A 14,800-nucleotide genomic window follows, 5' to 3' on the forward strand; every position below is an offset into this window, starting at 1 on the left:
TGCAGGAAAATTGATTAAATATATCCTACAACTGCAAACTTCAACGTTATACGAACGCTGAATACACAAAATTGAATCAATGAATATTTCCATGTTTGTTACATAACTATAAACTAACATTGCACAAATTAAGCAAACTCACTTAAGCTAGCTTCAGTTATAGAAAATACTTCTGTTATGCTCATTCTTTGTACACTTAGGTTCTTCACTATACACACGTATTATAGATATCTTAACGTTAGAACAACCAAACCTGTCGATATGACAAATTTCAGATTTCCCCATTTCAGTCATAGAAAATACTTTTTGTTATGCTCATTCTTTGTACACTTAGGTTCTTCACTATACACACGTATTATAGATATCTTAACGTTAGAACAACCAAACCTGTCGATATGACAAATTTCAGATTTCCCCATTTCAGTCATAGAAAATACTTTTTGTTATGCTCATTCTTTGTACACTTAGGTTCTTCACTATACACACGTATTATAGATATCTTAACGTTAGAACAACCAAACCTGTCGATGTGACAAATTTCAGATTTCCCCATTTCAATTAATATCAATTTCTCTGTTTAGACAAAAATATAATTTTACATTTATATAATATAATTATGTAACATATATATATATATATATATAAAATTTATATAAATTGTATTTATTTCAACTATCATGATTTATAATATAATAATTATATAATTACACAATTATAATAATATAATTACATAACACATGAAATGAAAATGTTGAATCGTCAATCCCTAGAGAATGTTGCTTACGTTTGAACTTTTTTTGCCCTTTTTTGTTGCTTTTTTTTAGGCAATGTAAGAAAATGTTATGTAAAAGTTATGCTAAACAAGAGCATTTCTTTTGTTTCTCTTTCAATGTTGCCTCTTATGGTTCATAATATGTTAAAATAAACAAATATGTACTTTTGCTTTACTTTGCCCTCCAAATTATAATTTTTAGGCCCAGTTAAACTGTCCTGCTCCCTTAAAAGGTGAGGACGACCGCTTTGCGAAGGCAAGGTCCCTGGCAGCCTTCCCTCAAACCCGGCCACAGTACTGTCTTAATTCTGGTACCGTTCGGGTCCGGAGAGGCGTGATGCCTCAGGTGAATATCTCGCCTGAATTCCAACGCTTGGGCCACATCGAGGACCAAGGGCGTGACACGGGCCAAACAGGCCCATGCCAAACTGGAACAGGCACCGGCGTAGCTCTTCACCTCCGCGCATCCCCGCAGACACGGAAAGTCGTACAGCGTTCTTTCCAGCTGGTTCACCACTTGTTCCGCGACCTCGCGGGAACCGGTCCGCGCGCCGGAAGTCGCCAACTGCCGCTTCACGCATTCCTCCAGCTCCGGCGTTGCCTGCATCGTCGCCGCGGTACCGTTCAGAATTTTCATCGCCTCCAGATACCTCGACGTCTGGATCATGCCGGCCAGCCGCCAGGAGAGCTGCGAACCAGTGCAGAGAATACAATAATGTAGTATACATATATATATATATATATAAATTTTATTTTCGGCCTCTGCAGCTAAGGAAAGGAACCTGCACAACTTATCATACAGATCTAGGATTAACTGATCTAGGATTAAACTAGAAAATACAGAACATTATATTATAGCCTGCTTAAGAACTATTTATTATAAACTCAAGAATATTATAAAGATATATATAAGAATAATGTAGTATCGGTTATTATAATTAATCTGTAGTTGTACGTTTAGTTATGTTTAAATGTAAGATGATGGCTTGTTTGTTGATCATAGAAATATGACAAAATATGAACGTGATGCGAGAGTCCAACATGGAGGCATGGAGCGGTTTTCTTTTTTAAAGAGACCAGAGTCGAGCGAATTGGAAAAACGAGTCGTGAGAGTCGTGAGAGAGCATTCAGATAGAGCTGTTAAAAGTGTCAATTGTTCAGCGTTGTTGAAAGAGTTTATTTGAGTTGTTAATTCGTGTTGATTGAATGTTATTTGTCTTCTTTAATTATTTGTTGTTCCATTATCATTACCCCTATTAAATAAATATTATTTATATTATATCTCTACAATATTATTTGTATTATATTTCATATAATATTATTTATATTATATTATGTTATATCTCTACAGTATTATTTATTTATATTATTTGTTGTTCTATTATCATTACTCCTATTAAATAAATATTATTTATATTATACCTCTACAATATTATTTATATTATTTATATTATTTGTTGTTCTATTATCATTACTCCCATTAAATAAATATTATCTGTATTATATTTCATATTATTTATATTATATTATATTATATCTCTACAATATTATTTACTTATATTATTTATATTATTTGTTGTTCTATCATTACTCCCATTAAATAAATATTATTTATATTATATCTCTACAATATTATTTGTATTATATTTCATATAATATCATTTATATTATATTATGTTATATCTCTACAGTATTATTTATTTATATTATTTGTTGTTCTATTATCATTACTCCTATTAAATAAATATTATTTATATTATATCTCTACAATATTATTTGTATTATATTTCATATAATATTATTTATATTGTATTATACATCTCCACAATATTATTTATTTATATTATTTGTTGTTCTATTATCATTACTCCTGTTAAGTAAATATTATTTATATTATATCTCTACAATAAGACGAAGTGCAGGGAGTAAAGTAGATTAGATTCATAAAGAGTTGAAGTTGTTGAAGATGTTGAGTGTTCTTAGACAAAAAACTGGATCAAATACTTCTGTTTGCATCATTGTCTGTTTAAGCGTGACCAATAAAAATTTATATAAAAGTGTTATCTCCAAATTCTTGGAACAAGAAATTCCTCTTATGAAATAAAATCAGCGCTCCGAGTTTCGAAAGTTTCAAGCCTTCGAAAGTTTCGAGTGGTTCGAAATCTTGGGAAGTTTCGTGCTCGAGTTCCGAGAATTTAAAAATTAAGGTTTCGAACCTGTCCCCGGTTGTACCACTGTGATTTGATCAGATTTGTAAGCAATTTAAATATTTATAAAAATTACAAATATACCTATAATAAGCATCGAAGATAATTCCAGCGAAAATTTGAAACTTATTACTAATATTATGATGATTTCTACCGAGTTAAATACCAATGAGCGAGAGTATCTACTTAGTTTTATTATATCGCTAATGAAATTTCAAAATGTTTCGTGTATAATACGTATAATATAAGTAGATCGCAGGTTTTTATGTAAATTCATATTTTTGACAATACAACAGTTTATTGTTTTAAATGACAGGGAATATAAGGAATATAGAAAGCACCATACTTTGACTATTTCATATATTTTTTCGTACCGTGTTCGGAGGAAGTTAAAAATTTTTTTATAAATCTATTTGTAAGTGTAAATGTACAGATCCTTTCATGAGTACTGAAACAATGACGACTGACTATCTAACAATTTTAGAATCAAAAAAAACTGACGGAATGGTTGATAACACATATTTACATTCTACGTTACAATTTTGTCATCATCATCATAATATTTTCATTGTAAACAATCTTGCGCTGGTAATAAATAAAGCGGACCATAACGAGTGACCAAACCGTATAATTCGTCTTCTTTGAATTCATCGTTATACCACTGGATAGAAATTAATACTAATTAATAATAAATTAATACTAATAATACTAAGAAGTAATAAATTTATTATTTGTTTTGTCTGGGTTATATTTTTATATTTCAATATTTTCATATTTATATGTTTTATTATTTTTATATTTTACATTTTAATATTTTTATATTTATATATTTTATTATTTTTACATTTTATATTTCAATATTTTTATATTTATATATTTTATCATTTTTACATTTTATATTTCAATATTTATATATTTTATTATTTTTATATTTTATATTTCAATATTTTTATATTTATTATTTTATTATTTTTATATTTTATATTTCAATATATTTATATGTTTTATTATTTTTACATTTTGTATTTCAATATTTTTATATTTATGTATTTTATATTTCATATTTCAATATTTTTATATTTATATATTTTATTATTTTTATGTTTTATATTTCAATATTTTTATGAGTAAATATTGCAATTTTGGGCCAAATATTCTCGACATTCCAATGCAAGTGGTTATTATCATTCGCTCCTTGAGAAAGACGAATCACTCGTTATATATTATCGTAAATCATTAAACTGACAAAAGTAACATTCCATTTTCAGAAATAAAAGTAACCTAAATTCCCATCCACCATCCTCTTCCCCTTAATCCCTCGTAAAGACAGAACTAACTTTCTTTCGATTTTTGGGTCAACGAGTGGCTGCCGCGGCTGACAGATGAAAACTCGTGGCAAGCACCGCGAGTTTACGAGCCGGGCGAAAAAGATCTCCATTTTCCAAGCGAAGATCCTCCTACTTTTTTCCTCTTTTCTTCTCTCTTTTTTCTTTTTCTTTTTTTTTGCAAGACGGCGAAAGCTGGCCATGGCGAAGTGGCCAGTAACTTACGTTCGGGATCCCCGCTGATAATCCTATGATTTATTCACCGCCTGGAAAATGGATTTCGTTTCGACGCGTGCTGTTTACGACATCTCGTTTCCCTCTGATTTTTTATAACTCCAGCTCGAACGTTTCGCAGACAGACTTGCCAACTCGCTTCTCTCGACCCGTTTTACACCCGATTTGTTCAAGAAGAAAGAAAAAAAAAAAAAAGAAAAAACGTTTTCACGTCGTTACGCGAAATCGTTTTTTGCCGGGGAAGCTCTCAGCGAGCTTATCGCTCAATTATCGTTCAATTATCGCGCGACAGACCGCACGTTCGAAGATTAAGCCATTTTTTTCTCCCCTCTTTTTTTTTTTCCGCGACGAATCGCGGTTATCCACGCTGCGTGACAGATTCAAATTGCCGCGCAATTCTCAGTCGAGTGAAAACGCTGTGCAACGCGTTAAATTATAACCGAGAAGTGATATATATATTGTATAATAGTTTAATATTATTTATAATAGGTATATAGAATATAATTATATATATATATATTATATATAATAGGTATATAGAATATAATTATATATATATTGTATAATAGTTTAATATTATTTATAATAGGTATATAGAATATAATTATATATATATTGTATAAGCGTTGTGAAAACGTTCGTTCGAAAACACTCGTCGAGCCAAGAATCGCGAGCGCGCTACTTGCGCGACGTGTTTTGTTCCTTTTTTTTTTCTTTGTTTTCGTTTTCGCCAATTAATCTTATTAATTGCCTCTTTTGAATTGGATTCTCGCGGCGTAAAAATTTTTTAATTAGCTCGGCTTCGAGCGCGTGGCGTGATTTTTCACGAATTTTCCTTTCCATCGGCAATTGTTAATTTAATTTCGCACTTGATCGTTTTTAATCGAATTTTCACCGTCGCCGACTGAAAAAAAAAAAAAAAATTAATCTCGTCGCGTTAGAAATTCGGACCGAGCATTTTTTGGCGTTGTCACACTTTCGCCCGTGTGAATTACGCTGTCGAACGACAGTAATTTATTGAATGGTATCAACGATGAGCTGACAAATCACTTAGAGTTATAAATTACTTTCCCCTTTCTTCTTCATTGGCGATTTTACGCTGAACGAGACAATTGCTCGATTTGTAATTTATCCGACTGATAACTTACGACTCGTTCGATTCACGCTAATAACGTTGGTTCAATTGCGCGAGAAGGACTGAATCAATCAAGATTAACGAGTCGAGAATGCAGCTGACAATTCACTCTCGATCTACAATCTGGCTTACACGGTGTAAAATTTTAATTGTTTATTTCGACGAGTGCTGAATTATTTTTCCAATAAATTCGCACAATTCGTCAATAACTGTTAATTATTACTAGCAACGATAAATGTTATTTACGGATCTCTAATTAGATCTTACACTAAAAGAGAGATACTTGCTCTAATGTTTATATTTTCGATAAAATTATTTGATTATTATTATATTATTATTATATTATTATATTATATTATATTATATTATATTATATTATGTTATATTATATTATGTTATATTATATTATATTATAATTATATTATTATATTATATTATATTATTATTATATTATTATATTATTGTATTATATTATATTATATTATTATTATATTATTATTATATTATATTATATTATATTATTATTATATTATAATATATTATATTATTATTATATTATATTATATTACTCTTTCGACTCACACTGACACCACGGCTATAACGAATCAAATGTTAGTAACCTAATACGTAAAATAAACATCCACGCGTCCAGGACCATAAAGTCTGCAATGTTAAATAATTCGGAAACTTTTTTTGCCATTTGTTTTCAAGAGAACTACTCAGACTGCGACCTACAGTTCCTTGACAAAAATGTTAAAATTCGCGACGAGTAGAATACAGTGCAAAAGGAATAAATTTCTTCTCGACCTTGAGTAAAATTTTATTCGAACAACGTCCAACTGTGGCTGCAGAAACCTCGATATAATTTATCATTGAACTCCGTATAACAGAATAAATCTTTGTTCGAATAAAATCGTCGACTTGTCAACGTCGTCGATAAATTGAACTTGTTTATAAATTGTTCGTTGCTCGTTGTTCGAACAAAATATGCCCAGCTCTGGCGACCAGGCACACTCGGCTTCCTCCGGCCGAAAGTTATCGCGTCGCCGATAAAGACGAGTCGTTGAATCGAGACTTGGCTTCCCGGTTGGCTCGGTTATCGCGTAATTATACCGTGGGCCGCCTTGCCCCGTAATTGCCACGGCCGATTACAATAGAACTGTGAAACGACTAGTCCACTTCCGTGTTCTCCCGGCAAGTTGTTGCACGCGTCCCGACCTAACTGTTCTGGCGATTCCGTTACGAGTCGAAATGCTCGCGCACGCGAAACGGAACCGCGTTTCATGCTCTATTCGCTCTGCTCCGGTACGTATCGTTTGCTTCCTTTTTTTTCTCATGCTTTTTTTTCGCCGCCTCGATTATAGATCCCTATTCGAAGGATTGCTATTCGAAGGCGACCGTGGGCGCGAAAAGGGAGGGCTGAGAATCGCGCAACCATTTGTCAAATATGAAGTAATGTCGTTCGACTGACAAGTAACTACAGACTTCTTTTCTATCCGTGGAAAATTCGAAATCTTCTAGTTCCGTGGGACACGAACAAATTTTCAATCGGAAATTTATTTATTAATTATATTAATATATATTAAATTAAATAAATATACATATATATTAATGTATAAAATAAAATTAATATATTAATATTAAAATAAAATTGATAATATATATATTAAAATTAATATATATTATAATATTATAATTATATATTATTTTATAATAATTTTATATTATATATTATAATATAAAATTAATATATATTAAATTAATTAAACATATATATATATATTTATATTAATATACGTTAAAATAAAATTAATAATATATATATTAAAACTAATATATATTAATTATATATTATTTTATATTATATATTATAATAAAATATAATATATATTAAAATTAACATATATCAAAAATATTAAATATATTAATACATATTGAAATTAAACCAATAATATATATTAAATATATTAATTTTAATCTATATTATTGATTTTATTTTATATTATATATATGTGATATATTAATAAATTAATATAATAATATAATATATATATAATATATTAATAAATTAATATAAAACAAGTTGTGACTTTCCGACTAATACAAAAATTTCAATATTACCGGATTATTTTTGAACTTGTCTCGTTATTCGATTCGAGAAATCCTAATGGTGGTATATACAATCATACTCGTTGTATTATAGGGTTGTCACTGAAAGACCAAACGATATAAGACAAAAATAACATTCACAAACACGTGTTTTAACAAATTTTTGTCATTCTATTTGGAAGCACAAATTGATGAATCTTTTCAGCATTACGTGTGCAATGAAAACATCCCTCGAATGGCCACCATTTCTCTCTGGCTCACGAATAAAAACAGATCGAAAGATGAACAAAGTTATGACTTTCACAAACCCTTCAGTGTTTCAATTGGCCATCCTACATTTAGAAAGTAAAACGATTCTGCCACCTTACAAATAATAACCACGGGAAAAAAGCGGACAGGAAGGCGAAGTCTCCAATCGACGCTGTCTCCAAGCGCGTGCAGAGAAGAGATCCGGAGAGATTAAACGCGGAGGCAATGTAAGAGAAACGCCACGCAACGAACTGTTAGACAAAGAGAGAGTGGCTTTCGTCGCAGGTATATTTATTTTAGTTCATCGATTTCCCTCCCTCCCTCCCTCCCTCCTCCACAACAGCCAAGCAATGTATGGAAGGCTGGTACGTGCATGTATGCAAAGTAATAGCCCCAGGCTGACGGACTAGCGGCTCTCTGCCACTTGCCGGGTACACTTGATCGCAAAAGTGCACCCTAGTCTCACCCTCGTTTCCAACCCCTCGCGTCCCACTCGCCACGACGGCTTTGACGTTAATGGTCGATCGATCGGCCGGTAGAGACAGGTGCGTGGTAGTGGTGCCGGCAAAAATAATCTTCGGCCGGTAGTACGTGTTACGTTCGACGCGACACCCTTTTCGACCACGTTTCGAATTCGTCTGTTGCTCGTTGCACGTTCTGTCCGCGGATAGACGCCTTCGAGAGGTTTCGTTCGTCTTCGTCTGTCGAGGAAGACACGGAGAAGACGAATGAAATCGCGTTTTTTTATGGAACGGATCCGATTCCATAGTCTGAGCGTCCACGAAGTCTGTTTACAATTTCAAGAATTTATTACGAAGGCAAATGAGAAGACAGACGAGTGGAAGTTATTGAAAAATGTGACGTGTACGTTTAAGTTTTTTTTCTTTTCTTTGCCTTATTCGATACATACACCTTTATGTGGGCATTTGTTAGTTGCACGAAGTACAGGTTAGTGACTCATCAGACTATATCCACTAATAGCAATAAACAGCGAATCGAAAACCGAAGTTAAATTAAATTTATACAAAATATGCGTCAGACATCATCATCATATATGGACATCAAATGTGGATGGCAGCCGCCAGAACTCACATAAATAAAATAGAGAAGATACAAAATAAATTCCTAAGAATCATTCTAAATAAACCTTACGACACACCTGCAAAGACATTACACCAAATAGCCAACATACCCGCACAATAGCAGAATACTTACAAACTTCAATGACAAATGCATACCAACCAAATCACGAAAACCCTCTAACCAGGGGCATAGGAGACTATCAAGTAGACAAAATACCCCTAAAAATAAGGACAAAACTCCCGAAACATGCAACGCTAAAATAACTAACCATACAAAACACACAACTACAAGAATCGTCACATAAAGCCCACGCAGGTTTTTGAAAATTTTCCCCTGCAAAAAGTAGAATCTAAGATCATCGGAAAACTCAATCATCAATCTACACGTAAAAATCATTTATGTTAAATGCAGGTTATAGGAACTGCCATAAATCCCAAGGGACTGCAAAACCCTCCACTCAAGGAAAAAAAAAAAAAAAAGCACGAAGCACATCCACCAAGACGGTATTCGACGGTGCTGTTAAATCTGTATTTGTCGTAAAAAGCATTAATGAAAATTGAAAATTCAATGGAATTTACGTAATTACGACTTCGAGTCTGGCCAAAGCATTCGGTGAATCGTCACTAAAATCGAGATGCGAGCCGAGTTGTTGAAAGTCGAGCGTCCCTTTTCGAACACCGCAAGAGCACGAAGCACCTCCGTTAAGAGGACACATTCGTACGCGTTCCGCAAGCTCCTTTCCCATTACATTCTCTCCTCTCGATTCCCTATCGTTCCTCTCTTTGTTCCCGTGTTTACCTCTTCAGTCCTACTCTATCTCTCGTTCCGGCTAAATAAAGCGAGGACCGATCGTTCTCGATGGAACAGTTGCTTTTTTACTGATCGTCTTCCGACACGCCCGTTTTGTTCGACTTTGTCGACTCTTATCTCAAATCAAGTCTGTCGTACATATCTACCAGCTATCTAGTTTTGTCACGCGGCGTGATCGATAATTACGCGGGACAGGATGTGCCTTACTGACTTGGATGATTTCGCTCGAAGATTGTCAGGATCAGGCGATCACGCGTCGTCAAGATTAGGTGATTTCGAAACAACTGAACGTGACCAGATGCAACATTTCAACATTTTTACGGCGAACGTCGCATATATATAGAATGGTTCAACAATCCAAGCCACCTGAGTATTTTCTTTATTATATTATTACTATTATTATTATTACTATTATTATTATTATTACTATTATTATTATTATTATTATTATTATTCTCTATTATAGATTATATAATATATAATTATTAAAATAAATATTAAATAAATATAAAATAATAAATATAAATATTAAATAAATATTAAATATATATTAAACATATAAATATAAATATTAAATAAATATAAAATATTTAAATATTAAATAAATATAAAATATTTAAATATTAAATAAATATAAAATATTTAAATATTAAATAAATATTAAATAAATATAAAATATATAAATATAAATATTAAATAAATATTAAATATATAAATATAAATATTAAATAAATATTAAATATATAAATATAAATATTAAATAAATATATAAATATAAATATTAAATAAATATAAAAATATAATTATCATAGATTATATATAATATATACTTAGACTGATTGAAGAGACGAATCAGATGGGGGATTTAAATATTAAATATTATTTAAATTAAATGTGTCTACGCTGTCAAGATCGCTTCTATCGTCGTCGCTGTTGCAGCGTCGTGTGATTTTAATTATCAAAAGAGCAGGCGGAAAGTCACTTTCGAAGAGAATTCAATTTCAATCCAAAATCTTTATATCTCAATCTTATTTTCACTTTAGTAAACGAAGAGGAAGATTTAGAAAAGAATAATCTTAATGCAGAATAGAAACGACAAGTCGTTAAATATTTGTTAACTAATGACTATAATCGTTAAAAAGCTATCGCTAATGACCAATGAATTCATCCATTTATCATATGTTGGTATTTCAAGGTTATTCAAGGTCACTCTTCAAAAGTTACCTGCGTCGAATTGTTATCTTATCTCTCGTAATCTGAAATTTTAGTGTTTTCGAATGTTAACGCACTGATTTTCTCTAACTCAAAAAAGATAGTCACTCATTCGAAGAAAAATACAGTTTCATTTAAAAAAAAAAACAAAGGCCTAAACCTAACTTATGTTGTTACGTTTATTATTAATTATTAATATTATATATTATTAATTATTATTAAACAATAATGTTAGTTATTAATTATTAATTATAATATTATAATATATTATATATTATTAAATATTATTAAATAATAATATGCTTATTATTAATTATTAATATAATATGATTATATTATTATTAAATAATAATGTTTGTTATTAATTATTAATTAATATGTTAATTATATATTATGTACACCATTAGTTTTTGATAATATAATATTATATTAATTATAATATTATAATATATTATAATTATTAATTATTATTAAATAATAATATGCTTATTATTAATTATTAATATAATATTATTATTAATAATATTATAATATTATATTACTATTAAATAATAATAAGTTTTTTTATTAATTATTAATTAATATATTTATTACATATTATGTACACCATTAGTCTTTGATAATATAATATTATATTAATTATAATAGTATAATACATTATATATTATTAATTATTATTAAATAATAATATGCTTGTCATTAATTATTAATATTATATTATTATTAAATAATAATACGTTTGTTATCAATTATTAATTAACATGTTTATTATATATTATGTACACCATTAGTTCTTGATAACAGATCAATTCAATATGTCATAACGGGGAAACAGCATCGATTGGAGGAAGAAATAGGGGAAAAGAAAAACACCATCAGAAACAAGGAAACGCGACTAGGGTGATTTTTCGTTGATTTCCCAGCCGGCAATTAGCCAGTTGATAACAAATTTACGGCGGTTCCTTCGCGGCGGCTAACTTTTCAAAGCGTCGCCACGCAGAGACGGGATTTCGTTGGCGCGAGCCAATATTCCCGGAGGCTGCGGTTTTCGACACCTTTGACGACAAGCGTGCACATTCCCCGAGAGAAAGAGAGAACTCCCGGGGGCGATGGCGACGAGAAATGGCCCTCGCAGCCTCCGGCGGGTTGTTCCCTCGCGGCCGCGCTACTTTCCTGCCGAGTAACTTAATTGCGAAACCCCGGAGTCGATCTCTCCGCGTCGCGGCACACGCGTTACTCCGACGGTTTAATTAGAAATTTTCTGCCAAACGAGAGAGAGAGAGACATTCGTTCAACGGCGAAATTTGTGAATGTTACCACCGTCGTTGCGTTGACGCCCAACGAATCTGAAGAGCGTTTCCCCAATTACGACGAGAATTATTTCGCGTAACGCAACGGTGAATCTCGTGTGGTACGTGTTTTGGTTGACCTTGTTCCGCATCGATTTCAAAAATCGGCGGCACGGGGGAGCTTCTCTTTTTTGCTACCGTGTTCGTTCGCGACAGTCGGCAACAAAGGAAAATTTTCACGAAAATTCCCGTCAATTTCCACTCGCGCCACGTTTTCAGTGGAGAAACGACTTTTCGCTGTTGTTATCGCGAGAGTAAAATCGACGGATGAGAAAGAGAAATCGCGATGAGTTCTAATTAAGTAAAAATGAGATTGGAAAAATACTTAAAATAATACTTTCCTCGCTGGACATTTTCGGCAGAATGTAATCTTGTTTGGTTATAAATTTATTTATAGAGTAGAATGTCGTATACAGAATGAAATTTATTTTCGAAATATACCGTAGAAAGTAAATATATCTGGTAATATTTAGCAGTTGCAACAATAATAGTAAATATATCTGGTAACAATTTTTAAATAATTGTAGAAATGGCAATTCTCACAAATGTCGAACGTAATGAAATTATTTAGTAAATAAAATAACAATCATATGACAAAAGGATGAAAATATTAATTAGTGAAACGGTTGTACACGAGGTTAATTAAATTATTCTAATAATTTTGGTTTAAGGCCTTGAATAAATTACGTAAATCTAAAATCTGTCGATTTCATAAGAAGATAGGAAGCAGCGCTTTTGATAATTAATTTGCCGTTAATTTACACATTTTAGTCATTCAACATTTAATATATAATAACAACATTTATATATAATATTAATTTAATGTAATAATTTTATATAATTCAACATTTAATATATAATAAATATTTAATTGTATAATAAATCAAATCAAAGTGTATATAAACCAGAGTATAGTTAATCACTTTAATAACTGATGCAATTTAAATCCAAAAATCTATTGATCCCACAAGAAGGTAGAAAGCAGTAGTTTTAAATAATTGTTACTTTAATCACTATTAACATTAACGTATTACAAATCAATCAAAGTGTCCACGTAAAAATGGCAATTATCAATAACTTTCTACTTTCTTGTGAAATCAATAAATTTTACATCTCGATTGTTCATGATAAAAATTTTGTCGAAAAGGAAAAAAAAAAAACTGTTAATTTAGAATTGATTAGTATAGAAAAAACTGTTTTTCTTTCCTTTTCGATAAAATTTTTGTCATGAACAACTGAGATAGTAGAAAGTAGTGTCATTGATAATTGCCACTTTAATCACTATTAATATTAATGTATTACAAATCAATCAAAATATCTTTATAAACCATAATATATAGTGAACCGCTCCATTAATTAGTAAAACTCAGATGTAAAATCTATCGAGCCCGATAACAATAAGATAGAAAGCAGTGCTTTTCACAATTAATTTACCATTAATTTCACAGATTTCGATCATCGCGAACGTTCATACACTGTCCACATACTTGTGTGCCGGAGTGTACGTTCGTTTCAACAAAACCGACCCCTTTGTTCTCGATAAAAACGCCAAACGACGGTGTGAAAAATCCTTTTTTTCCCAGGTTTTTGTGTTTTTTTTTTTTTTCGTTCACGTGGACTTTCTTTTTCCATCTAAATGACACGGTCCGGTGGGCAACAATAACGAGACACGTGTGTTCATAAATTCACGCTCGCCGAGAATGGACCCGATTCGCGATTCGTACCGAATTTCATTAAGGTCCGACGTTACTCACTATCTGTTCATAAACGTGGGATCTCTGCTCTCGCAATTGCATTTTTCGTTCTCTCGTGATTTTCCTCGTTCGTCGATTACGCGCTTGCCCGCGAAATTACTCGACTCGAAACCTATTCGCGCAGCGAATGCCCCCACAGGAAGAGAGACGAAATTGCTTTCGGAGGGGAGTTGGTGGATAGGAGAGAAAGCCCGATAAGTATTACAAGATACGGTTCATTTTTCTTTCGGTCGGAGCTGTCGTAGCCATCGACGAGTTTTTCGACAGACGAAGACAGATTTTCAGCGGCAAAGATTATCATCCGGGCTTGGATTTTAGTGACACCGGGAAAAAAAGAACATTGAGAGAAAAATCAGAAATTATTAAATCATACGCGAGAAGATCTAAGGGAGTATTTTTATCCGAAATTGTCAGAAAATTGACAACTTTCTTCTTCACAGAGCATCTCGAAGAGCAAGACTATGAAGGAAGAATGAGAAATTAGTAATCCTCGTACGCGAGAAGATCTAAGGGAGTATTTTTATTCAAAGTTGTCAGAAAATTGACAACTTTCTTCTTCAC

The 14,800-nt window shown here is 31.7% G+C and overlaps 1 protein-coding gene across 4 annotated transcripts in view; it reads right to left on the minus strand.

Moving 5' to 3' along the window:
• Positions 1-755: 755 nt before the first annotated feature.
• LOC122530909 overlaps positions 756-14,800 on the minus strand; it is a 32,170-nt gene continuing 18,125 nt past the window's right edge. For all 4 annotated transcript variants that reach the window (XM_043658308.1, XM_043658310.1, XM_043658309.1 and 1 more), the window contains one exon: positions 756-1,460. In XM_043658308.1, coding sequence (XP_043514243.1) covers positions 999-1,460 — 462 coding nt within the window. In that variant the 3' untranslated portion in view covers positions 756-998. The remainder of the gene's footprint in view (positions 1,461-14,800) is intronic.

Source organism: Frieseomelitta varia, unplaced genomic scaffold, assembly GCF_011392965.1.
Source record: "Frieseomelitta varia isolate USP_RPSP 00005682 unplaced genomic scaffold, Fvar_1.2 scaffold_364, whole genome shotgun sequence".
Lineage (NCBI taxonomy): Eukaryota > Metazoa > Arthropoda > Insecta > Hymenoptera > Apidae > Frieseomelitta > Frieseomelitta varia.